This window comes from Anolis sagrei, chromosome Y (assembly GCF_037176765.1).
Source record: "Anolis sagrei isolate rAnoSag1 chromosome Y, rAnoSag1.mat, whole genome shotgun sequence".
Classification (NCBI taxonomy): domain Eukaryota; kingdom Metazoa; phylum Chordata; class Lepidosauria; order Squamata; family Dactyloidae; genus Anolis; species Anolis sagrei.
In genome coordinates, this window is record NC_090035.1 from 76,510,760 (window position 1) to 76,538,677 (window position 27,918).

General features: G+C 45.1%; 1 protein-coding gene and 1 pseudogene across 1 annotated transcript; one reads left to right on the forward strand and one right to left on the reverse strand.

The window, feature by feature from the left end:
* The first annotated feature begins 726 nt into the window (after nt 1-726).
* Nucleotides 727-1,779, forward strand: LOC132780549 (adenosine receptor A1 pseudogene; annotated as a pseudogene).
* Nucleotides 1,780-20,916: 19,137 nt separating this feature from the next.
* Nucleotides 20,917-26,629, reverse strand: LOC137095489 (small nuclear ribonucleoprotein Sm D2). Its single transcript, XM_067462220.1, has 3 exons — nt 26,525-26,629; nt 23,876-24,055; nt 20,917-21,340 (listed from the first exon to the last, which is right to left on the reverse strand). Coding segments are annotated over exons 1-3 (357 nt in total). The 5' UTR covers nt 26,527-26,629; the 3' UTR covers nt 20,917-21,165.
* Between the last annotated feature and the right edge of the window lie 1,289 nt (nt 26,630-27,918).

Below are 27,918 nucleotides of genomic sequence, written 5' to 3' on the forward strand. Positions count from 1 at the left end.
GGATGCTTGTCTGTTCTTGAGATGAAATGCACATGTCTGTGTTTTAGATGGGTTGGGTGCTTTGTTGTAACTGCTGGGCTTGGCTGCCCGGAGTCCCCTTGGGGAGATGTTGGTGGGGTATAAATAAAATTTATTATTATTATTATTATTATTATTATTATTATTATTATTATTATTATTCAGGTGTACTCTTGCTTCATGAGCTGCTGAATGAATTTATCCACATGGACAAAGGAAGATATTTTAGATCTCCCATAACAGGACATTATGTGAGTGGATGCAACTGATCACATTGTACATATGTTGTTCTGAATGACAAAGAGTAAACTACTTGTTCTTTATTGTTCACCTGCGTGGCATATTTTCTTTCTCTGGCAAGGCAGTGTGTGGGCTGATCAAATGTGAACTACAGTTGTTTTATTTTACATTAAGACCCATTTTCTATCTTCTTATGAAGCTAAAAAAGTAGTATTTCTAAACAGAGAACTGGAGGCTATTCTTGCAATTTGAAGAGTTGTACATTAGTGGAAATTGTAGCAGGAACTACTTGCCATGCAACTAGCTAACCTGCTGAAATCTCTTCTATACAACCATGAAATTGTCCCATCTTATTCCACAGATTCTGGAACATCCCCACGATCAGGGGATAATGTGTTGGCAATCTCCAAAGGAATGAAGCCCACAGGAGAAGAAGGTTCCTCCTAACAAGATGGCCAACATCCCATAATGGAAGACTTTGACAATTCATCCTCCAAGAACCTCTGCTTCCAAGCGTCCAACGTGACTTCGTCTCCGGTCCTCAACATCCCCTACTTCCTCTGCGAGAACTTGACGTCCCTGCTCTCCATTGTGGGCAATCTTTTCATCTGCGGCGTCATCTTGCAGAACCGGAAGCTACGTGCCGTCGTCACCAACTACTTCCTAGTCTCCTTGGCCATGGCGGACTTACTGGTGGGGGCCGTAGCCATCCCTTGCGCTCAGTTCACTGAGTTGGGTTTGCCGCGCCACAGGCCACAACTGTGCCTCTGGATGCTCTGCACGCTGTTGGTGTTCACGCAAGCCTCCGTCTTTGGCCTGTTGGCCATCGCCGTGGAGAGGTACATCTCTATCCTGAGGCCTTTCCAGTACAAGTCCTTGATGAGTCCTCGCAACTCTCTTTTGGTGATCTTGGCTTGCTGGGTCCTGGCCATCGTGATTGGTCTCCTGCCCCTGATGGGGTGGCACAACCCATTGCCGGCCAGTGGGGAATGCTTATTCAACAGCATCATCAAGAACACGTACATGGTCTACTTCAACTTCATGGCCTGCATGCTGGCCCCTTTGTCGGTCATGATGGTGCTGTATGGACGGATCTTCTTGGAGGTCAAGCGCCAGATCCGGAAGGTGGCCGAAGGAGAGGTGGACGTCAGCGCTCAAGAGCGGCGGCGCATCATCGTCCGCAAGGAGCTGCAGACGGCCACCTCGCTCTTCATTGTGGTCTTCTGCTTCATCGCCTGTTGGTTCCCAGTCCACATCCTCAACACCATCATGCTCGTCTGTCCCTCCTGCTACATCCCCAGCCAGGTTGTGTTGGCCACCATCATTCTCTCCCACGTCAATTCTACCATCAACCCCGTGATCTACGTCTTCCGCATGAGATCCTTCCGGAAAGCCTTCGAAAGCGCCTGGTCTTGCATCTGTCTGTCCACCACCGTGGGGGTGCTTTCGGGATCCGAGACCATCCCGTCCAACGCATCAGAGAGCCCAATCTTTCGGAATACCTCTCTGCCGGGAAACTGACTTTCCATGATGTCTGGATGTAAGTTTCCAGTTGAGGGAACCCAAAGTCCTAACAGTGGGGATGGACTTCACTGGAGGTCAAATGGAGCTCATCAAGATATTGTTAAAATGCAACAGACAGATAGATAATCCCAAATCTGCAACAAGTAAGGCCGGGTGCCTTGAGTGAATCTGCACGCTTCCCTCGTGTTCTTGAAAATTTGATTTTGCTTCTGCACACGTGGAAAGGTCAATTTCCTGCACACGTGGAAAGGTCAATTTCCTATGGAAGGACTCTCTCCTTCCTCATTTAGGTAGCCTGGTATTACTTCTTTGGGATGTTGCCTTGTTGAGGGTTGGAAAGCTTTTTCCTTTTATATAGACTGGATAAGATGCTTCAAAAGAGTAGTTCCAACATTTTTTTAAATCAGGGGCCCATTGACCAGGGACCACTTTGACCAAGGACCACTTGAAAAGGGCCCACTTTCTCCAGGGCCCACTTTGACCAGGGCCCACTTTGTCCAGGGACGACTAGACCAGGGACCACTTAACCAGGTACTACTTTGTCCAGGCAGCACTTGACCAGGGTCCACTTTGACCAGGAACCACTTTGAACAGGGACCACATGTCCAGGGACCACATGACCAGAGCCCACTTTGTTCAGGGCCCACTTGACCAGGGACCACTTTGACCAGGGACCATTTGACCAGGGACCACTTTGTCCAGGGACCACTTGACCAGGGACCACTTTGACCAGGGACCACTTCACCAGGGACCACTTTGACCAGGGACCACTTTGAACAGGGACCACTTTGTCCAGGGCCCACTTTGTCCAGGGCCCACTTTGACCAGGGCCCACTTGACCAGGAACCACTTTGACTAGGGACCAGTTTGTCCAGGGACTATTTTGTCCAGGGACCACTTGACCAGGGTCCACTTTGTCCAGGGACCACATTGACCAGGTCCCACTTTGTCCAGGGACCACTTGACCAGGGACCACTTTGTCCAGGGACCACTTGACCAGGGACCACTTGACCAGGGACCACTTGACCAAGGACCACTTTGACCAGGGACCAGTTTGTTTAAGGACCACTTGAACAGGGACTACTTTGTCCAGGAGCCACTTTGACAAGGGACCACTCTCCAACATTAGTACCAAAAAGGTTATGAATCAGTTTTTGGTTAACTTTAGATTCAGTTTGGTTATTTGGGATGCCGATTCAGAAAATTGTATTGGATAGACCACATCAGCTCTAGTTTCCGATACAGAACATATGCGATCCAATAGTCGCTATCTGCTTGCCCACAGAAAACCATATTTGATAATCCTTGGCACTATATGAGGGTTTTGTGAGACCAGTTGCGACTATTGCAACGGTGTAGTAACAGTTATGTTGTAGTTCAGCCAGCTGATGATGATGATAATGTGGGGTTTGGGGGTGCAGAGCCTGCAAGTCCTGATGCTTTTGGAGGTGCTCAGACAGAGGGGATGTTGGAACAGGATGGTGATTCCCCAGTTGGGGGAATGGAGGGGGATTTGGAATTAGATGTTAATTCTCTGTGAAAATGAAACTGTTTTAGAAGCTGACAGGCAGAGAAGGGAGGAGGACATGAGTTCACCCGATGAAGGTGTAAGACTGTAGGATCTATATAGCAATATTAAATAACCACTCACAAGCCGGTTTTGCTTTGAAATTGATATATTGCTTATATCTCTGCAGCAAAGAAAGACACTACTGACTTTTTCCCACCACCACTTCCTTTTATACACCTTTCCTGCCCATCTCCCCCCTCTTCTCAGTTTCCTTATTAGAGCTTGTTGCTTCACGAAGTTCCAATACAAGGTTTCCAGCGCCCTCTGCTGACTTCAAAATGTCACAGAGAGAGAATTGAGTCAGCCAGGATGATTCAGTCAGGATGTCACGGAGGGAATTTGTGATGTCTTCATGCCGTCAGAAATTGACTCCTGACATAAGGGAGTGGGGTTAGACAGAGAATCCAAGCTGATTCCTGTGGGGGATCCAAGCTGATTCCTGGAAAAGAGAGGCACAGACAGGCTTCTCAAGGCCAACGGGATGCCTTCATGCATTGCTATCCTTAATTAGGGAAAGGAAACTCATAGATTTCAGATCAAGCAACGTCACAAATAGAGTGAAAAGCTCCTGCCTTGTTCCTGATCCTGTTATGGATTCAAGCCAAGTTTCTTAGTCAAGTTTTGCTACCAGTCTTGGGGATTTTACCCACGGATTCAAGCTCACGTTTTGTTCCTTGTTTCATAGATTAATCAAGCTCATGTTTTGTTCCATCTATCTTGGACTCATGTTCATGTTTTAACCGTTGCACTGGAGATTTATCTCTCTCTTGTTTTTACTTCTTTCTTCACATATTTGGATTTTTTTCTCTTTTACTGTGTGTTCTATCAATAAACTGTTTATTACTACGTTTGGCTTCCTGGTGAGTGCTTGTGCAAGGTGAACTCCTGCTGAGGTGCAACAGGTGAGGCCATATTTTAGTTATTGCGGACCACTGGCGGTCGACGGACCACAGGTTGGGAACAACTGCTTTGAAAAGCCCCTTTGTTATCGTGTGTGCATCATGTCATTTATAAATGTGGCCAGTATGCTAATTCTGTACATGCATTTGCTATTTAGGTAGATTACAGACTTAACAGATATTTCCTGATTGCCAAGCCTGCATATTGTGAAATTCAGCTGTCCTTTACTACTGGTTATAACTGTTTACTTATGAATTGGCTGCAGGATCAGGTTCTGGGGAAAATCCTTCTGTTTCATCTTCAATATGGGATTTGTTTAAGTTGGAGAAGAGGTTCAATATCAGCAGGGTGCCATTACCACTCAAGCAGGGAGCTTTGAGATGGTTGAACAGAAGCTCTCCGAAGCTCTAGGTGCTCTTACTGCCTATTACAGGGAAATCCAGCTGATCCCTAATCCATCTAAAACACAGACATGTGCTTTTCACCTTAAGAACAGACAAGCATCCCGAGCTCTGAAGATTACCTGGGAAGGAATCCCACTGGAGCATTGTAGCGCACCCAAATACCTGGGAGTCACTCTGGACGGTGCTCTGACCTACAAGAAGCACTGCCTGAACATCAAGCAAAAAGTGGGTGCTAGAAAAAATATCATACGAAAGCTGATTGGCACAACCTGGGAATCACAACCAGACACAGTGAAGACATCTGCCCTTGTGCTATGCTACTTTGCTGCTGAGTACGCATGCCCAGTGTGGAACACATCTCACCACGCTAAAACAGTGGATGTGGCTCTTAATGAGACATGCCGCATTATCACGAGGTGTCTGTGCCCTACACTACACGGTCTAGCCGGCATTGCACCACCTGACATCCACCAGCAAGTAGCAGCCAATAGTGAAAGGACCAAGGCAGTGACATCTCCAGCTCATCCCTTGTTTGGGTATCAGCCAGCACGTCAACTACTTAAATCAAGAAATAGTTTTCTAAGATCTACAGAGACACTCGATGGAACACCTCAGCAAGCGAGAGTCCAAAAGTGGCAGGCTCAAACCCAGAACCTCAATCCATGGCTGATACCAAATGAGAGACTCCCCCCTGGGCACACAGAAGACTGGGCAACTTGGAAGGCGCTGAACAGACTGCGCTCTGGCACCACGAGATGCAGAGCCAACCTTAAGAAATGGGGCCACAAAGTGGAATCCACAACATGCGAGTGCAGAGAAGAGCAAACCACTGGCCACCTGCTGCAATGCAACCTGAGCCCTGCAACATGCACAATGGAGGACCTTCTTGCAGCAACACCAGGGGCACTCCAAGTGGCTAGATACTGGTCAAAGGACATTTAATCAACTACCAAGCTTGCAAACTTTGTGTTTTTTTTTAATCTGTTTGTTTGTTTTGTTCTGTTAGAAATGTAATGCAATTGTCTGGTTGCCCCTGACACGATAAATAAATAGCAGGGTGTCCATTACTCATTTTGAATATGTGCAGGCATGTTTTTATGAAATGATCCCACCCCGATCTCCAATGACAATCTGACACTGTTTGGACCAAATCTGCTTTTGAGAGGTAGGAAAGTGTAGTAATAAATCGTTATCACTCTCCCCTTGCCTCTCACTAATTTTCTAAACTGGTGTCGACATGACCAACTGTGCGGAGATTCCCCACAAGAGGTCACTGCAAGGCTTTCCAAACATTCAAAGTTTCATGTGTTTTAGAAGGCTTTCATGGCTGGAATCACTGGGTTGCTGTGAGTTTTCAGAGCTGTCTGTCCATTTTCCAGCAGCATTCTCTCCTGACGTTTCACCCACATCTATGGCAGGCACCCTCAGAGATTGTGAGGTCTGTAAATAAAGAGCAACACTAAAAAAACCAGGGCAATTCCAGACAAGTATCAATCAGGGTCAGCTAACACCTCCCAACAAAGAATCCCCCTGGATGGCAACCTTACTTACTTAGGCGATCCCTTGTAGCTCAAGGATGATGGTCTTCCAACTGTAGTGTCTTGGCAGTGGGTTCAAAGGTGGCTGTGGAAACTTATTCTTGATCTGCATGTTTTTCCACCGTGAAGACAGTCCCGGTCAAGAGGGTTGGCTTCCTCTTGGCACGTTTCTCCCTTTCACCCTCCATTCATGCCTCTTCCAATTCCACAGCACTGCTGGTCACAGCTGATCTCCAGTTCGAGCACTCAAGAGCCAGGGCTTCCCAGTTCTTGGTGTCTTTGCCACAGTTTTAAAGATTGGCTTTAAGCCCATCTTTAAATCTCTTTTCCTGTCCACCAACATTACGTTTCCCATTCTTGAGTTTAGAGTATAGTAACTGTTTTGGGAGACAGTGATCTTGGGGCATTCAAAAAACGTGGCCAGTCGAGCAGAGTTGGTGGCTCAGGAGCATCGCTTCAATGCTGGTGGCGTTTGCTTCTTCCAGCACACTGAAATGTGTCCGCCTGTCTTCCCAAGAGATTTGTAGGATTTTTCGGAGGCAACACTGATGGAATCATTCCAGGAGTTGAGTATGATGTCTGTAGAGAGTCCACGTTTCGCAGGTATATAGCAGGAACTCCCCCGGCAGCAACCAGCCAGGCTTTGAAGCTGCAAGGCCATACATTGCCAATCAATGTCAAGGTCTATTTTCCCCAAACTGCACTATTGTTCACATTTGGGCATATCGAATATTCATGCCAAGTTTGGCCCGGATCCATCATTGCCAAAGACCGTCAGAAAACACAGTATTTTCTGTTGGTCATAGGGGTCTGTGTGGGATGTTTGCCCCAATTCTATCGTTGGTGGAGTTCAGAATGCTCTTTGATTGCAGGTGAACTACAAATCCCAGCAACCACAACTCCCAAATGCCAAGGTCTATTTTCCCCAAACTCCACCGGTGTTCACATTTGGGCATATTGAGTTTGGGTCCAGATCCATCATTGTTTCTATTGATACTGATTGTTTTACTTGGTTTTATATTTAAATTGGTTGTTTTTAAATGGTAGTTTGTGTCTTTGATATTGACTGTAAACCGCTCCGAGTTGACTGTGGGCTGAGAGGGGCAGTATATAAATGTAGTAAATAAATAAACTCCATATTTCGAGACGGAAGCAGACCAATCGCTTTGTTCTGGAGACATGGATATCTCCCATTGAAATAATGGAGGAATTTAAAAGGGTCTGGCCCTGAAGGAGAGACCCTGCGGCCCCACCAAAGAGGGATTGCTACAATGGTGAGCAAAGAGAAGCCCAATTTTAAAATAATTGTTTTTCCCTAGGTTCCCAAAAAGAATCTCACCAAGGTTGAAAGAAGCGCCACCGAGATGATTTATTAGCGATTCAGCTGAAAATGATGCAGAACAGCAATATTTCGCCAAGCTAAGCATAACATGTGTACAAATAAAAGCCTTTTTAATACAGAAACAAAGTTGCCAGGTTTGAATCTCCCATTCCCCGCCCCTCTGCCGGCTCGACCATGATTGGCTGGCGCTCTACAGCTGGGAGGAGGCTTGGCCACCTCCTAAGCACCTGGGCCAATCACTGGGCTTCTGCCGCCTCGGCGTCCTGACGAATCAGGAAAGAGGGAGGCGGGACGAGAGGGAAACAATGGATTCTTGACAGGATTATGGAGGTAGGAAATGTCCATGCGGCCAGCGAGTCCTGGGGCCTGCGAGCCAGCCATTTCTATTGGACTAGTCGTTGGACTAGTTGGAAGCTCCAACTAGTCCAACGCTCGGCAGCCATGATTTTAACAGGAGCGGAGCGCAGGGAGCATATAACCTCCCTGTTGCGGCAACTCCACTGGCTACCGATTTGCTACCGGGCTCAATTTAAAGTGCTGGCGTTGGCCTTTAAAGCCCTAAACGGTTCCGGCCCAAGCTACCTATCCGACTGCATCTCTGCCAATGAACCCACCAGGACTTTGAGATCTTCCGGGGAGGCCCTGCTCTCGATCCCGCCTGCTTTTCAAGCACGGCTGGCGGGGACGAGAGATAGGGCCTTCTCGGTGGTGGCTCCTCGGCTGTGGAACGCCTTTCCTACGGACATTAGACTAGCACCATCTCTAATGGTATTCGGCAGGAAAGTGAAGATCTGGCTGTTTGAGCAGGCGTTCGAATAATTAGTGCAATGATTGGTTAATGAACATTGGAACGGAATAATGGATGACGAATCTGGATCATGCTTTTGATAATGAGACGACAGTGAATAGTGAATGGCTATTGTAGTAATTGTTTATTAATTATGTAATATGTGAGGTTGTTAACTGTTTTTACACTATAGCATTGAATTTTTGCTGTTCTTATTTGTTGTGAACCGCTGTGAGTCACCTTCGGGCTGAGAACAGCGGTATATAAGTAAAGTAAATAAAATAAAAATAAATAAATATTGTCATTGAGTGGCTGCAATAAGCATTGATGTTTGGCGATCCTGCCAAGATCCGGATTTTTCCAGTGCGGAGATATGGGAACAATGGGGAACTTTGGCTGAAGTCTCTAGTGAAAGAAAAGTTGAATGGGTGACAGATTAGGACGAGGTGCGGCTTTCCAAAGACCCCCTCCATCCTATTGAGATATGATCATAATTGCCAAATGAATGCTTCTTCTGGGGGACCAACTCTGAGCCCAGAGGTCACGGTCCTTTGTTATTGTCCATGCAAATAGTGTCTTTTAATAAGGGGGTTTTTTTTCAACTGGAGATTTCCTTCTTCCCAGGGTCACGCAGGGGTGGCTGCCTTGTATTTTTATACATTTTTCAATAAAGGGGAATGGGGCAAAAGGGTCAGGAAAAGGTCCGACACACAGGGAGAAAATATGAAATATAGAAATCATGTTATAGTAAATATACCAATTTATCCCTCCCACCAGAGTCCCACAGAAGTTCAAGAGAGCACGTAAGTGTAAAGGGAGGTGGTTTCTTAGTAATAAATGTGCTACCTTCTGCTATATATGAAACCTAGAGCATAAAATTAATTAATAATTGATTAAATGTACACACTATCCAACATGGGAAGGGTCCTTGTTGTTAGTGTCTTGGCAAATTGACCAAGGCTTAACCCTTATTATCCAGTCTGGTGTCTTTGTCCTTAGCAAAACTATAAGTTACTATCTTTTATGGGCGGGGGTCATGTTTGACTTCACCGTGATGTGCAAATGAAGCACTCTGGGAGGAAAACTTTGCAGTTTAGCACCTTCAGCATCCAATATCAAATCACGGCATCATTTTACTGCCAGGTTTCTTCTTCCCGTCTTGGGTTATTAATGAAGCTTGCACACTTGCCAAGAATTGTCAGACTGTCTTCTGGCGATAATGCATTCGAACAAGAGCTGCTCTGGATTTCCATCCCATTAAGAACAGGCATTCCATCCCAGAGGTGGCTGCTTCTGAGCAGGCATCGTGATGGCATTTGTTGTTCTTCAACTCACTTATTTGTGTGCACAACAACAGGGAAACCCAGTAAAAGCAAAGAAGAGGAAAAACTTACATGTGGTCTTCATTGTCTACCAATTACCAATATGCAGGTTTTGGCCACCAGAGGAAACGGCCGGTTGGCAATTTTGATTATATCACAATGGGACAGAGGGGAGCCTTCGGAAAGCTGCACCTCACCCTGATCTGTCAACCATTCAGTCTCTCTACCAAAACATCCACTCAAAGTCCCCCCCCCCCCCATTGTTCCTCTGTCTTGGCACGGAAGAAAATCCGGATTATGGCAGTCAATGTTTATTAGAACCACTCAAAGAACAATAGAAGGCTGGCTCGTAGGACTCACCGGCCCCTTGGACATTTCCTGAATTTCCATAATCCACTCAAGAATGCATTGCATTCCCTTGTCCCGCCTCCCTCTCTCCTGATTCACTGAAGCGCCGAGGCGGCCGAAGCCCTGTGATTGGCCCAGGCGCGCAGCAGAAGCCTTGTGATTGGCCCAGGCGCTCGAGAGGCGGCCGAGCCTCCTCCCTGCTGTTGAAGCGCCAGCCAATCACCTTCAAGCCAGGCGGAGGGCGGGGAGCGGGAGATTCAAACCAAACAACTCTGTTTTTCTATAAAAATGGCTTTTATTTGTACTCATGCATGTTTAGTTTGGCAAAATATTGCTGGTCTGCATCCTTTTCAGCTGAATCGCAATAAAATCATCTCAGCTGCACTTCCTTCAAACTTGGTGAGATTCTTTTTGGGAACCTAGGGAAAAAATCATTTTAAATTGGGCTTCTCTTCACTCACCATTGTAGTGATCCCTCTTTGGTGGAGCCGCAGGGTCTGACCCTTTTAAATTCCACCTCGATTTCATGTCTTCAAGTCATTTCTGTCTTATGACAATCCATCCTGGAGTTTTTGAGGTTGGGAGTGTGTGACTTGCCCAAGTTTCCCCAGTGGATTCCCATGGATGAGCAGAGAATCGAAACCTGGTCTCTGGACTAATACTACAACATTCAGACCACTAAACAATACTAGGGCCATCTAGTCCAGCAGTTCTTAACCTGGGGGTCGGGACCCCTGGAGGGGTTTCAGAGACCATTAGAAAACATATATTTCTGATGGTCTTAGGAACACCTTTGGCAGAGAAGGCTGAAGATTTCTCCACCTGTCCTTATTAATTACCAATATGCAGCTTGGCTCACTTGCTTGAGCAATCTATCCCATCAAAAGCCCTCCTCCACTATGATTGGCTGGCCTCTCAGCCGATCTCTCAGCCAAGGGGAGGGTGGTTTCTGAGACTCCAAGCAGAGAGAAGAGAGCAATTGGAATGATAGTAAAATATCAGCAAGAAAATGCCCTCCATACTTCCTGATGGGTAAAAATCAAAACAAAACAAAAAACAAACCTCAAAAGAAACTATTCCTATGTGCCTTTTTAAGGACAGTAACAAGTAATGACAACAAAGGACTTCCCAACTAGTGCAACAGGTAATACAAAGGCATTTCTTTTAAGAAGTCCCTTTCCAAGCTTTCATAGAATCCTAGAGTTGGAAGAGACCTTGTGGGCCATGCAGTCCAACCCCATTCTGCCAAGAAGCAGGAAAATTGCCTTCAAATCCCTCCCAACAGATGGCCATCCAGCTTCTGCTTAAAAGCCTCCAAAGAAGGAGCCTCCACCACACTCTGGGGCAGAGAGTTCCACTGCTGAACAACTCTCACAGTTAAGAAGTTCTTCCTCATGTTCAGGTGGAATCTCCTTTCATGTCGATTAAAGCCATTGTTCCATTGCATCCTAGTCTCCAGGGCAAAAGAAAACAAGCCTGCTCCCTCCTCCCTATGACTTCCCATCACTTATTTACCCATGGCCCTCATCATGTCTCCTCTTAGCCTTCTCTTCTGCAGGCTAAACATGCCCAGCTCTTTAAGCCGCTCCTCAAAGGGCTTGTTCTCCAGACCCTTGATCATTTGAGTCATCCCCCTCTGGACACAATCCAGTCTGTCAACATCTCCTTTAAATTGCGGTGCCCAGAATTGGACACAGTGTGATTCCAGGTGTGGTCTGACCAAGGCAGAATAGAGCATGGGGAGCAGGACTTCCCTGGATCTAGATACTATGCTCCTATTGATGCAAACAAAAATCCCAATTTGTTTTAGCTGTTGCATGACATTGTTGGCTCACTTCTTGTCCATGAGGACTCCCCAGACGTCCTGTTGTCGAGCCAGGCATTGTCCTCCATTCTGTATCTTTGCATTTCATTTTTTTCTGCCTGAATGGAGTGTCCCTGTTGAACTTTATTTTGTTAGTTTTGGCCAATCATCTCTCCAATCTGTCAAGATAATGTTGAATTCTGCTCCTGTCTTCTGGAGTATTAGCTTTCCCTACCAGTTTGGTGTTGCTTTGATTTTGATCCCATATCCATACTTCCATGTGACTCTCAGAGGATCAACCCCCCTCCCTCCCCTCAAGATCTGGTGTTACCTCACGTCTCCTCACCATCCCAAGCTGACACCCTCCTCTTTTTTCTTCCTGAATTAATAATCATCAGGACTCTGCTGTCTCCCCATTTCCTGAGCAGAAGTTGTTGCCTCTGCGAAAAACCTCTGACGCGTTGAAATCCGAACCCCGGCATGTGCGGAACTTGAGCTGCAATATTGAGCTTGATCTTCTTGGATAGATGGATACTCGAGGGTGGGCCATGGGGTGGGAGGGGGTGAGGAGAGAGGAGCAGTTGGGTCTCTGATATACATATTCACAGTCCCTTGCATTGATTTAAATCTGAAACACTCAAGGTGGAATTAACATTGTGCAAAAAGTATTATTGGACTGGCCATGCTGTCCAAATGCCCATCACTGTCTCCCAAAGCAGGTAGTCTACTCCAAACTGGTCGCTTCTGGAGTGACCAGTTTGGAGTAGAGTACCTGCTTTGGGAATCCCACTGGAGCATTGCAGTGCACCCAAATACCTGGGAGTCACTCTGGACCGTTCTCTGACCTACAGGAAGCACTGCCTGAACATCAAGGAAAAAGTGGGTGCTAGAAACAATATCATACAAAAGCTGACAGGCGCAACCTGGGGATTACAACCAGACACAGTGAAAACATCTGACCTTGCGCTATGCTACTCTGCTCCTGAGTATGCATACCCAGTGTGGAACACATCTCACCACGCTAAAACAGTGGATGTGGCTCTTAATGAGACATGCCGCATTATCACGGGGTGTCTGCGCCCTACACCACTGGAGAAACTATACTGTCTAGCCGGTATTGCACCACCTGACATCCGCTGGGAAGTAGCAGCCAATAGTGAAAGGACCAAGGCAGAGACATCTCCAGCTCATCCCTTGTTTGGATATCAGCCAGCACATCATTGACTTAAATCTAGAAATAGTTTTCTAAGATCTACAGAGACACTCGCTGGAACACCTCAGCAAGCAAGAGTCCAAAAGTGGCAAGCTCAAACCCAGAACCTCAACCAATGGCTGATACCAGATGATGCCTGATATCCCTGGGAAGTGAGTTCCAGAGTCGGGGGGCCACCACCAAGAAGGCCCTCTCCCTCGTCCCCACCAATCGCGCCTGTGAGGGCGGCGGGAGGAAGAGCAGGGCCTCTCCAGATGAACGAAGAGACCGTGTGGGTTTGTACACACAAATGCGGCCACGCATGTATGCGTGTCCCAAACCGTTCAGGGCTTTGTAGGTAAGAATTTGCACCTTGAATTGGGACCGGAAAATGAATGGCAGCCAGTGGAGCTCCTTAAACAGGGGGGGGGGGGTTTGACCGCTCCCTATAAGTCGCACCAGTTAGTAACCTGGCTGCAATGTAAATAGATTAATAGGTACCACTTCTGCGGGAAAGTAATGGCGCTCCATGCAGTCATGCTGACCACATGACGTTGAAGGCGTCTGCGGACAACACTGGCTTTTCGACTCAGAAATGGAGATGAGCACCACCCCCAGAGTCAAACATGACTAGACTTAATATCAAGGGGAAACCTTTACCTAGCTTTCCTAGTGAAGAATAGGAATTTCTCCCATCTCATTTTTGCATATTGAATAATTCGGCTCTCATTTGAAACAGAAAGAGTAACTTATATTTTAATCTTGGGGAACTCCATAATTTCATGTTTCCCAGTCTGTTTTTAATCCTATGCGGACAACTATGCCTTCTTCCCTGTTGGTTTTGCCCATTGCCATGAGCTCATCCTTCAAGGCCAGCTGTCTTTCTCTCCTCTGCCGTTCCCACTGAAACCTTAATCCTTCCCCAGCCTCTGAAAGTGACTTTGTGTTGCTTTGATACCAGGACAAACCTTTTACCGCCTCGTGAGTCCGGACGGTTATGTTTTACGGAGCTGCAGCTTTGCTCAAAAACAAATTTACTTAAAGTATCAGTTACCCCCAAGGGGACAATCAGTTTACGCTGCCCGTTGCGGGGGAAATTTTATATAGGGACAGATGGGTATGTCAAAAGACTCCTACCAGGGGAAAATACCAGGCTTCATGGGGTGCCCCAAGATGTTTTAATTTCAGTTGCAATAGGAAGAAGTATTTATCTAACTTCCTTGGCACTCAAGGTGACATAGCTGAGGTTGCCAGGTTTCAACTATATTTCATCCTGGCCTTTGAAGACGCGGCCCTTGGATCTTGAATTCAAACCAAGTGTAAACTCTAGCAATTGAGACTGAAATCAGTCTATGAAGAGGTCCAGAATGACACCAAATTCAAAGTAACCCTTAGGGAAACTGTGCTGGTACGGATGTACCAGGAGCTCCAACTTTATTTTCTTTCTGTTATGTTTGCAGTCATAGGGCAGGCCACCTGTCCATCATAATTAAGATTTGGTTCCGCCCCTTGTTCAGGGCTCTGGGAGGGAAAGGAGCCATTTTTTGGTCAGTCTCACACAAGGAAGCTATACTATAGGACAGGGGTCCTCAAACTTTTTAAACTGAGGGCCAGGTCAAAATCCCTAAAACTGTTGGAGGACCAGATTATAATTTGAAAAAAACATGAATGAATTCCTATGCACACTGCACATATCTTATTTGAAGTACAAAAACACTTAAAAACAATACAATAATTAAAATGAAGAACAATTTCAACAAATATAAAATTATTAGTATTTCAGTGAGAAGTGTGGTCCTACTTTTGGATGATGAGATAGGATTGTTGTTGTTGTGTGCTTTCAAGTAATTTCAGACGTAGGTTGACCCTGAGCAAGGGCCGGGTAAATGACCTTGGAGGGCCGCATCTGGCCCCCGGGCCATAGTTTGAGGACCCCTGCTATAGGACGTAGACTAGCTCGTCCCGCAGAAAAGCTTCTTTTCTCGAGAACATCCAGGGAAACAGAAACAGAAATTCAAGGGAAAAGGTCCCAAGGCTCTGGCTGAGAGCTCACTGCCTCTCAGCAATCAGAGGGAAAACAACCCTGAAGTTCTCAAAGAATTCTCTGAGGGAGGACAGCACTACAGATCCACTGAACTCCAGCTGAAATATCTGCAAGCCTCGGCTGGTAGGTCTACTCGATACCCAGACGCATTTGGAATCGGTAGTAGGACCCACACCGATGAGGCATAGATAGTAAACAGCCTGGGAGAGGTTAAAAAGGGGTTTTCCTACACAGAAAGTACAGTTAATTGAAATCAGGTACCAGTCCATTGAGGAATAGACTAAGAAAGCCTTAAAGTGTTGTTTGAACCATTGAAGATTGTGTTGTTTGTTCCATAATAAAGACTTTGTTGTATTATTAAAGACTCTAAAGACCATCACTTCAGAAAAATCCCTAAGAATCTCTCTTTGAGGCGCCTCTGGCTTCCCGCTGGGCTTAAAGTATACGTCCTATAGAAAAATACAGCTGTTACAGGCCCAGCACGCGACAGAACAGAAACCTAGTCAAGTTAATCTTTGTACAGAGGGACACATATGTGAATTAGAATCAGGAAATTCAAAGGAATCAATGTTTGTTTTTGTTTGTCTGTTCAGTCACTTCCAACTCTTGGTGACCTCCTGGACCAGCCCAGGCCAGAGCTCCTTGTCAGCCGTGACCACCCCCAGCTCCTTCAAGGTCAAGCCAATCACTTCAAGGATACCATCCATCCACCTTGCCCTTGGTCTGCCCTTCTTCCTTTTTCCTTCCCTTTACCCTAGCATCATTCTCTTCTCCAAGCTTTCCTGTCTTCTCATTATATGGCCAAAGTACTTCATCTTTGCCTCTAATATCCTTCCCTCCAATGAGAGCTGAGCATTATTTCCTGAAGTATGAACTGGTTGGATCTACTTGTGGTCCAAGGCACTCTCAGAATTTTCCTCCAACACCAATGTAATACTGTCTGGTGGCTCCTGACACGATAAATAAAATAAAAATCTGGGGCAGAGAGTGTGCAATTAGCCCAGGGTCATCCAGTGGGCGTTCATGGCCAAGGAGGGATTTGACTCTTGGTTTCCAAAGTCATAGTTCAATACTCAAATCACAATACCATGCTGGCTCAAGCAGTATCTACCACCACCATTTTCAGGACATGTCAGGAATAACCGTGGGAACCAAAGCTATGAGGTTATCTGGAAAGTAAGGTTACAAGGCTCATAGCTCTCGTGGGGAATTTTCTTGGAGGAAGTTGATATCACTGTTGTGTAGCAGGAAGCCAGTGAAAGTGAATGAGCAGTGCCAGTTGTCAGTAGCTCATTGACTGGAGTTGTGGTGAAGGTTAGAGGTGAGTGTCCTCATTCCGTTTCCTCCAAATGTGAAGTTTGCGCTGTTAGATGCTACCTAAACACTAAGGGCATGAATGCTGCTGAAATTCATCGCGAAATCGTTTCAGTTTATGGAGAGGGCACTATGTCAAGACAGCATGCGACAAAATGGGTATGGAATATATTGTGTGACCATGAGGAAACTTCGCAGAGCCATCCAAAACAAATGTCATGGGATGCTGCCAGTGAGCGTCCGCACACCCCTCATGCAACACCAGAGTTGTTGACTTCATTTGGTTGGGAGGTTTTAAGCCACTCCTCTTACAGCCCCGATCTCACACCCAGTAACCCGGTTCACTAAATTGAAGGAACACCTGGGTGGAAAATACTTTTCCGATGACGAGGAGGTGAAAATTGAAGTGACGAACTGGCTGAAAAAGGCGAAGGGAAACTTCTATGACACAGGCATCAAAAACTCATCCCACGGATGACAAAATGTATTGAACTGAATGGTAATTAATACCTATGCTACAATCCACATAAGATTTATTGAAATACTAGCCACCCCCTGCCACGTGTTGCTGTGGCCCAGTCTGTGCATATGTGCTTTGTGTGTGTATATATATATTTGTGTGTATGTGGTCTTGCACATGCGTTGTAATGGTTTTTTTTTTTTTTGCTTTTTAAGTTTCTTCCACTGTGTTTTCCAGTGTTTCTTGGAGTGATGGTCACTCGTTGGCCTGATAGGTGTGTTGTGTCCAAATTTGGTGTCAATTCGTCCAGTGGTTTTTGAGTTATATTAATTCCACAAACAAACATTACATTTTTACTTATATAGATACTAGCCGTCCCCTGCTACGCATTGCTGTGGCCCACATGGGGGTTCTGTGTGGAAGGTTTGGCTCAATTCTATCGTTGATGGGGTTCAGAATGCTCTGCGATTGTAGGTGAACTATAAATCCCAGCAACTACAACTCTCAAATATCAAGACTCTATTTTCCCCAAACTCCACCAGTGTTCATATTTGGGCATATTGAGTATTCTTGTAGAGTTTGGTCCAGACCCATCACTGTTTGAGTCCACAGTGATCTCTGGATGTAGGTGAACTACAACTCCAAAACCAAAGGACACTGCCCACCAAACCCTTCCAGTATTTTCTGTTGGTCATAGGAGTTCTGTCTGCCAAGTTTGGTTCAATTCCATCATTGATGGGGTTCAGAATGCTCTTTGATTGTAGGTGAACTATAAATCCCAGTAACTACAACTCCCAAATGACAAAATCAATTTTTTTGAGTGAAGGACATACATTGGGTTGTTAGGTGTCTTTTGTCCAAATTTGGTATCAATTCGTCCAGTGGTTTTTGAGTTCTGTTAATCCCAAAAACGAACATGACATTTTTATTTATATAGATATTCATTCTTTGCATTTAAAAAAATCCTTGTAACCTTACTTTCCAGATAACCCTCGTATTTGGCACTGTATTATTCGCTGGATCCAAATATAAAAGAAGATTCTGCTGCAGTTATAGTAAATAACAGGTCAGATGAATGAGAGGGATAGAAGCAGATGGGAAGTGTGGTTTGGTTTTCCCTTGCTTTGTTTTGTGTTTAACCACAAAGAATTTTTATGATCCGAAGGTCAAGATTCAATTGGGTGTTTCGGCATCTAATGCCAGTGGAATAGGGCCCTTTCCACCCATCACCACTGTGACAATAAACCTGCCCCTAAGACTATCCCAACGCTCCAGCTCCAGTTTTAAGATGGCATAGGGTTACAGGAAGGACAAGTAAACAACAACTTTAGAATACAGGGGGCATGTATCTTAGATCTTGACTCACACATAAAATTTTGAGTTAGCGAGAACCCAGTGTGATGAAGTGTACAGGGTAAGGGTAAGTATATAGTATTGCATAATATTGGGAGATGGTAGCCAGCTTAGCTTGCTTTGAGCTGAGTTGCTATGGAGATAGGGGCGGAGCCAACTGCCACTTGGCAGAGCAGCCATTTTAAAGCAGTCAGTCTGTGGTCGGTGAACTGCAGAAGTGGCTGGTTCTGTTGTGTGTGGGGAACCAGTGAGGTATCCTGTAGTTAAAGAACTATAGGGGAAGGCTGATTCATTGGTATTAAGAATCAGGAAGGTTTTGGCTTTGAGCCAATATAGATTAGCTAAGTCGAGGCATGATCATCAAGTTTGCAGATGACACCAAATTGGGAGGGATAGCCAATACTCCAGAGGACAGGAATTCAAAACGATCTTGACAGATTAGGGAGATGAAGGGCCAAAACTAACAAAATGAAGTTCAACAGGGACAAATGCAAGATACTCCACTTTGGCAAGGAAAAACGAAATGCAAAGATACAGAATGGGGGATGCCTGGCTCGAGAGCAGTACGTGTGAAAAGGATCTTGGAGTCCTCGTGGACAACAAGTTAAACATGAGCCAACAATGTGATGCGGCGGCAAAAAAAGCCAATGGGATTTTGGCCTGCATCAAGAGGAGCATAGTGTCTAGATCTAGGGAAGTCATGCTCCCCATGCTCTATTCTGCTTTGGTTAGACCACACCTGGAATATTGTGTCCAATTCTGGGCACCACAATTCAAGAGAGATATTGACAAGCTGGAATGTGTCCAGAGGAGGGTGACTCAAATGATCAAGGGTCTGGAGAACAAGCCCTAAGAGGAGCGGCTTAAGGAGCTGGGCATGTTTAGCCTGAAGAAGAGAAGGCTGAGAGGGGATATGATAGCCATGTATAAATATGTGAGAGGAAGCCACAGGGAGGAGGGAGCAAGCTTGTTTTCTGCTTCCCTGGAGACTAGGACGCAATGGAACAATGGCTTCAAAGTACAAGAGAGGAGATTCCATCTGAACATGAGGAAGAACTTCCTGACTGTGAGAGCCGTTCAGCAGTGGAACTCTCTGCCCCGAAGTGTGGTGGAGGCTCCTTCTTTGGAAGCTTTTAAACAGAGGCTGGATGGCCATCTGTCAGGCGTGATTTGAATGAAATATTCCTGCTTCTTGGCAGAATGGGGTTGGACTGGATGGCCCATGAGGTCTCTTCCAACTCTTTCATTCTATGAGTGACTTATTTATATTAAACGTAAGGGTTGTGGAAAAAGAGGGGAAGCCCTAATAAGCATCTATATTGTAACAGAACCATCATAAAGAAAGGATAGGCGTGTGCCTGAAACAATCTGTTAAAGAAAGAAACATCTTTTTAAAGGAACTAAGTTAGAGACCTGTATGTTAGAAGAATTAGACCTCCTAAGAGTTATTTCTGAATTGTTATGAATGTAACCTTTAAAGATCTGTACCTCTAAGACAGTGGTTCTCAACCTTCTTTATGCCGCGACCCCTTAATACAGTTTCTTATGTTATTGTGACTCCCAACCATAAGATTATTTTCCTTGCTACTTTCATAACTGTAATTTTGTTACTGCTATGAATTGTAATGTAAATATCTGATATGCAGGATGTATTTTCATTCATTGGACCAAATTTGGCATAAATACCTGATATGCCCAAATTTGAATACTGGTGGGTTTGGGGTGTGTGTGTGATAATGATTTTGTTATTTGGGAGTTGTAGTTGCTGGGATTTATAGTTCACCTACAATCAAAAGAGCATTCTGAAATCCATGAACAATGGAATTGAACCAAACTTGGCACACAGAACTCCCACTACCAACAGAAAATAGTGGAAGGCTTTGATGGAAATTGCCCTTGAGTTTTGGAGTTGTAGTTCACTTACATCCAGAGAGCACTGTGGACTCAAACAATGATAGATATGGACCAAACTTGGCATGAATACTCAATATGCCCAAATGGGAACACTGGTGGAGCTTGGGCAAAATAGACCTTGACTTTTAGGAGTTGTAGTTGCTGGGATTTATAGTTTATCTACAATCAAAAAGTATTCTGAATCCCACCAACAATAGAATTGGGCCAAACTTCCCACACAGAGACCCCTATGATCAACAGAAAATACTGGAGGGATTTGGGATGAATTGACAGTGATTTAGGGGAAATGTAGTTCACCTACATCCACAGAGCACTGTGAACCCAAATGAGTATGCCAAAGGGATTTCTACCACCATCAGAAATGTGTTTTCTGATGGTCTTTGGTGACCCCTCTGAAACCCCCTCGCGACCCCCAGGTTGAGAAACACTGCTCTAAGAGAAAGGAAACTTTGAAACTATCAAGCTTCTGTACCTCAATAAACTTGTTACAGTTTCTTTTTAAAATCAAGCCTATGTTACCATTCCTTTCCAAGTCACGCTACATATTGAAGAAAGACCAAAGCAACATTACAAGCTATTAGTTGTGATATCAAAGTAAAAGGTCCTCACAAAGAGGTGGCTCCTTTTACCAACTCTCTATATATTGATAGTAGTTATATTTATACATCCTTATAATTTGGTGGCATCATTGCAAATTAGTGGCCAAGCTTTTACAATGAGTAACAGTAATATATGAGCTCCTTCACACCCAGCAACTCCTTTAGCCGTAAGTCTCTTATCACCTCTAGTTCCATCAAAATTTCACCAATCAAAAAAATCTGAGCCAGAAAATAAGCAGCCCAGAAATTTAACAAAAATTTTATTACAAAAAAAAAACACCCAAAAGAGGTGAGCAGGCCATATACATGTATATAGCATGGAGTTTCAGGACAGCAACATAAAATTCATCAACCAGGGGACTATGTATGTGGAGATCATTTGCAGACAGCTCACAAAGTGATGCTGATGCTGCATGAGTCTGTTTATGGTGACCCTGAATGTAGTATCTTTTCTTGGCCAAGCTCTGGAGCCTTCCTAAATCTGACAGCCCTTTACTTCCCAGCAATAAGAGGGTTCCTCAGCACCACAATGACTGAATCGCCACGAAGGAACATCTTGGAGATGTAGCGATCCTTGTTGACAGGCTTTGACTTCTTCTTGCCTTTTCCGCTCTTGGGCACCTCCGTCCACATCTCTTTGACATTTTCCAACACCATGTTGCAATGCCTAATGGGAAAAAGAATGTTGTTACAGGGAGGAAAGAGAGTGCCTCCAAATGACAATTAAAACTTGTGCGCCAGCTGCGCCCGTAACTTGGGAAGTCTGACCTGGCCAAGGTGGTCCACGCTCTGGTTACATCCCATATAGACTATTGCAACCCTCTCTACGTGGGGTTACCTTTGAAGACTGCTCGGAAGCTACAACTAGTCCAACGAGCGGCAGCCAGACTACTAACAGGAGCGGGGTACAGGGAGCATACTACTCCTCTGTTGCGTCAGCTCCACTGGCTGCCAATCAGCTTCCGAGCACAATTCAAAGTGCTGCTGTTGACCTATAAAGCCCTAAACGACTCCAGCCCAATTTACCTGTCCGAATGGCTTCTCCCCTATGAACCATCAAGGTAATTAAGATCTTCTGGAGGGGCCCTGCTCTCCGTCTCACCCCTTTCGCAATCGCGATTGGTGGGAACAAGGGACAGGGCCTTCTCGGTGGTGGCTCCTCGGCTCTGGAACTCCCTCCCGATGGAGATTAGATCTGCCCCTTCCCTCCTGACTTTTAGAAAGCTGGTAAAAACATGGCTTTGGAATACTGCATTTGCAGAATGATGATTGAGTCAATAACTGCTGACCATATCGATGGCGATGGCGATGAATTTATGATTTATTCTGACAAACTGACCTTTTGTAAGTTGTATAATTGTATTTTAATGTATTTTTGTACTATTGCATTATGATGTTTACTGTGATTTATCTTACTGTATTTTAACCCTCTGCTGTTAGCCGGCCTGAGTCCCTCTTCGGAGGTTGAGAAGACCGGGTTATAAAAGCTCGAAATAAACAAACAAACAAACAAACAAATAAATAATAGCAGGCTGGGCAGCAGCTGACTCTTGAATCCCTTATGCAGCTGTTTGTTTAGTTAAACAGAGAGGAAAGGTGAGCCCAGATAAGCCCAACTCACCCAACATGTCTTAAAATCATAGCTTTGGTAAGTCTGACCAACAAAAATGGACACCAATGAAAAATAGACATTTGTGATACTTAAAATATTCTCCTGAAGCATGAATAATCGCTAGACAGCTCAAAATGTCCTTGTTCACTTATGCTTATATGACCAATTGCTTCATTTCTGATGTGTGGACTGTTCGTTTTGAATAAACAAGTTCAATTCCTCCTCCTGTTGTGATGGAGTAACTAGTGCAGATAGGTATATTCAGCCTTGCTCTCTAATCTTCTTTGCACTGTATAGCCCCCTTTTCAGTCACATTTCTGGCCTTCTCTATGTAATAAGTTTATGGTTTTCCAAATCCATGTACAGGTTAAACATCCTAATATCCAAAATACTATACCTAACTATAACTAGCAGGTGGCTTGCCCTATGAATGCAGCCAAAGGAAGCCACCTATCTGCAAAGTCCCTGCAACTTAGGACTATGAACAAACACTCAGTGCAAAACACAAATTTGGAGCCCCTGGAACATCCGTTCCAGAACACAGACAATTCAACATATTGCCCCCCCCCCCCCAAAAAAAAAACCATTTTCCTGGTGTGCAGGTCTTTAGGCCTGTTCCTGGGATTATTTGGGGTGCTGATTCAGAAAACTGAATTGGATAGACTGTATCAGCTGTAGTTTCTCAGACAGCGTTATCATGTTTTTCTATGAATGAGCAGAGAGTGACTGGTATAAGGCATATGTTCTGTATCTCAAAAAACTAGAGTTGATAGAGGAAAACTGACGTCATTTTCAGGTGACTTTCTACTGCTGTGCTATAGAAAGTGTCCAAACCTACTGCAACTGTGCATGGTTTGGTAACTGCAGTAATTAGTTGTTCCAAAGGGTCACCACTTTTGCATGAGAGAAGCCTCCCACAAGGATGATAAAACATCAAATCATCCGGGCGTCCCCTGGGCAACATCCTTGCAGACAGCCAATTCTCTCACACCAGAAGCGACTTGCAGTTTCTCAGGTCACTCCTGACACGACAAAAAAAAAAAACCCCACTTTTGCACAGAGAACCATTGGCTGCTCTCTCCCCTCTTTGGAAGAACTTTATAGGTCCCGCAGCTTTCAAAAAGCTCAGCGATTTTTGGGGATCCATCTCACCCAGAATATATGTTTTTAATTATTACCATCTGGCGGATGGTACAAAGAAGGACAAACTGACTGAGGGACAGCTTTTATCCTAGAGCTATAACTATACTGAACTCTATGGCTTTGCATTGATGTAGCATTGGGGGCTGTGCAGTGGTGGTGGAAGTGTAGAGGGATGGGTATGTTGTTTTGTGATGTGTGCTGGGGAAAGCATTTAATTTTGTTGTACCGTGTACCATGACAACAAAGTTATTCTATTCTATTTTTGGAACCAGTAGGTCAAATATACACAGTAACAGGGCTAACATCTTTTTTCATGGGCCAGACATGTTTAATTTAATAGAAATTGTCTTCAATCTTTTATACATTCAAGTGAGAAACCAAAATGTGTGTTGGCCAATGTAACTCAACAGCACAGGACACCTGAGGAAACCACAGGTGAGCTCCTACCTGTCAAAGGCCTTGACTCGCCCCAAGAGCTTCTTGTTGTTGCGACAGTTGATCAGCACCTGAGTGTTGTTTTTGACCGACTGCGTGAGGACAGAGAGGGGTCCCGTGTTGAACTCCTCTTCTTCTCGCTTTTGCAGCTCCTCTGGGGTCATTTCACTCTTGGGCTTGTTTAAGAGACTCCTGGAAAAAAGGAAAGCAGAATTACTCCACAGGTATCTGACACAAGGCTGTAGGCCTCAGCTAAATGCAACTACACTATTTCATGAGTGCATCTACACTGGATAATGCAGTTTGACAGCACTTTAGCTGCCATGACTCCATAATTAGATAGTGTGTTTTTGGTCGCCTCGAGTCCCTATGGGGAGAATAACTTAATAATAACTGTCTTGAACATGATTATTATTATTATCTTGAATTATTATTATTAGTATTATTAATGAAGCTGATCCAATAGCTGTATTGTTGTATTTGGGCTCGGCCTCATGTAAGCCACACCAAGTCCCTTGGGGAGATGGTAGCGGGGTATAAATAAAGTGTTATTATTATTATTATTATTATTATTATTATTAACTTTATTTGTACCCCGCTAGCATCTCCCATAGGACTCGATGCGGCTCACACAGGCCGAAGCCTCAAAACACAGTACAACAGAACATAATACAACAGCAATACCAGAAGCAAATCAAAACAGTTAAGCAAAATAGATAATAACAGTAACAATACATCAAGACACTTTAAAACTGGGCCGGCCAGAGCAGTGGGTACAGGAATTAAAAGTGCTGAAGTGGCAGGAGGAATGTAGGATTATAAAATAAGTGCGGTGTGCAGTGATATTATTATTATTTATAATGGTTTCTTGGTGTCCGGTATTTTTGACATAATTGTGTGTGTGTGTATGTATAGGTAAAGGTTTTCCCCTGACATGAAGTCCAGTCGTGTCCAACTCTGGGGTGTGGTGTTAATCTCCATTTATAAGCCGAAGAGCCAGCGTCGTCCGTAGGCATCTCCACGGTCATGTGGCCGGCATGCCTGCATGGAGCGCTGTTACCTTACCGCCGGAGTGGTACCTATTGATGTAGTCACATTTGCATGTTTTTGAACTGCTAGTTTGGAAAGTGCAAAGGCTAACCTGACTAACGCAAACATCTGGGCCTCAAGGATCAGTGCTGAGTCCAGGAGGGCCCCCAAATTGCGAACCTGTGTCTTCAGGGGGAGTGTGACCCCATCCAGAACAGGCTGGATCCCTATTCCTTGGTCTGCTAACTGACCAGCAGCACCTCTCTCTTGTCTGGGTTAAGTTTCAATTTGTTTGCCCTCATCCAATCCATTACTGATGATGATGTGTTGTGTCCAAATCTCATGTCAATTCGTCCAGTGGTTTTTGAGTTATGTTCATCCCACAAACAAACATTACATTTTATTTATATAGAAGATATATAAACGCTCTCTACATGGGTTTGCCTTTGAAGACTGTTCGGAAGCTTCAAATGGTCCAATGGGCAGCAGCATTCTCTCCTGATCTTTTGCCTGCATCTATGGCAAGCATCCTCAGAGGTTGTGAGGTCCTCTAGAAGCATTTTCCCCTGACCTTTCACCTGCATCTATGGCAAGCATCCTCAGAGGGTGTGAGGTCCTCTAGAAGCATTCTCTCCTGACCTTTCGCCTGCATCTATGGCAAGCATCCTCAAAGGTTGTGAGGTCCTCCAGAAGCATTCTCTCCTGACTTTTCGCATCCTCAGAGGTTGTGAGGTCCTCTAGAAGCATTCTCTCCCGACCTTTCGCCTGCATCTATGGCAAGCATCCTCAGAGGTTGTGAGGTCCTCTAGAAGCATTCTCTCCTGACCTTTCGCCTGCATCTATGGCAAGCATCCTCAGAGGTTGTGAGGTTCTCTTGAAGCATTCTCTCCTGACCTTTCGCCTGCATCTATGGTAAGCATCCTCAGAGGTTGTGAGGTCCTCTAGAAGCATTCTCTCCTGACCTTTCGCCTGCATCTATGGCAAGCACCCTCAGAGGTTGTGAGGCCCTCTAGAAGCATTCTCTCCTGACCTTTTGCATCTTCAGAGGTTTTGAGGTCCTCTAGAAGCATTCTCTCCTGACCTTTCACCTGCATCTATGGCAAGCATCCTCAGAGGTTGTGAGTTCCTCTAGAAGCATTCTCTCCTGACATTTCGCATCCTCAGAGGTTGTGAGGTCCTCTAGAAGCATTCTCCCCTGACCTTTCGCCTACATCTACGACAAGCATCCGCAGAGGTTGTGGGGTCCTCTAGCAGCATTCCCTCCCGACCTTTCGCCTGCATCTATGGCAAGCATCCTCAGAGGTTGTGAGGTCCTCTAGAAGCATTCTCTCCTGACCTTTCGCCTGCATCTATGGCAAGCATCCTCAGAGGTTGTGAGGTCCTCTAGAAGCATTCTCCCCTGACCTTTAGCCTGCATCTATGGCAAGGTCCTCTAGAAGCATTCTCTCCTGACATTTCGCCTGCAATCATCCTCAGAGGTTGTGAGGTCTGTCCTTTTCTCCATTCATTAACCCAAGCTGACTATCCAAAGAAAGGACCCATTAACCAAGGCCTTTTCCATAGGGATATTCATGAGACAAGTGAAGATGAAGCCTCCCTCCCTTAAAGCCTTCCCAAAGTTGGTTTTCTTACATGATTTCTCAACTAATCCGCAAGACACCGGCGACCAGCGTGCAGAACGGCTCCTCAACAGCGTCGGGGAAAAAAAGATGGCCGCCTTCCACTTCCACTTCCGGGTGATAATGCATTGCGCATGCGTCGTGCCTGTGTTTTTCCAATTGGAGAAGCGCGCGCACACTTCGCTTTGCAAGGCGACGGGGAGCGGGAAGAGTCAAAAAGAATCCGCGAAGCGTTTTTTCTTCTTCTACTCTGCTCTCTCTCCTCCTTTTGATTCTCCCATTGGATTTTAAAAGCATTGGGCATTCCAGATCCCCCCCCCAAAATTAACTCAGGATTTCCTCTATCTTTAAGCCATGTAACTACAACTTACATGGCATAAAGGCTTAGATCCCATAGGTGTTAAGTCTTGGCAGTTAAAGTGGGATCAAACTGGGTTAATTCTACAGTGTAGATGAGGTATAGGCCAACTTGGGCCCTCCAGGTGTTTTGGACTCCAACTCCCACCATTCCTAACAGCCTTCCGGCTGTTAGGAATGGTGGGAGTTGGAGTCCAAAACACCTGGAGGGCCCAAGTTGACCTATACCTCATCTACACTAGAATTAACGCAGTTTGATCCCACTTTAACTGCCAAGACTTAACACCTATGGGATCTAAGCCTTTATGCCATGTAAGTTGTAGTTTTGCAAGTTCTTTCTGCCTCCCCAAACTACAAATCCCATCATCCGCTTTGGTTAGACCACACCTGGAATACTGTGTCCAATTCTGGGCACCACAATTCAAGAGAGATACTGACAAGCTGGAATGTGTCCATTGGAGGGCAACTAAAATGATCAAGGGTCTGGAGAACAAGCCCTATGAGGAGCGGCTTAAGGAGCTGGGCATGTTTAGTCTGAAGAAGAGAAGGCTGAGAGGAGACATAATAGTCATAGATAAATATGTGAGAGGAAGCCACAGGGAGGAGGAGGGAGCAAGCTTGTTTTCTGCTTCCCTGGAGACTAGGACGCAATGGAGCAATGGCTTCAAACTACAAGAGAGTAGATTCCATCTGAACATGAGGAAGAACTTCCTGACTGTGAGAGCCGTTCAGCAGTGGAACTCTCTGCCCCGGAGTGTGGTGGAGGCTCCTTCTTTGGAAGCTTTGAAACAGAGGCTGGATGGCCATCTGTCAGGGGTGATTTGGATGCAATATTCCTGCTTCTTGGCAGAATGGGGTTGGACTGGATGGCCCATGAGGTCTCTTCCAACTCTTTGATTCTATGATTCTATGAGACACAATGACTTATTTTTTATTGATTTGTTTAGTTTTTATTATATGTTATGTTTTTAATTGTATTTATGACATTGTAAACATTGGATTTTGACGGGCTGAGTCGCCTACGGGCTGAGAAAGGCTGTATACAAATAC

What these genes read in the sequence shown, in the direction of transcription:
- LOC137095489 (XM_067462220.1), bottom strand. An exon ending in CGAGTCAAGGCCTTTGACAG is followed by an intron (nt 21,341 to 23,875) that starts GTAGGAGCTCAC and finishes TTTTCCCATTAG; the next exon opens with GCATTGCAACATGGTGTTGG.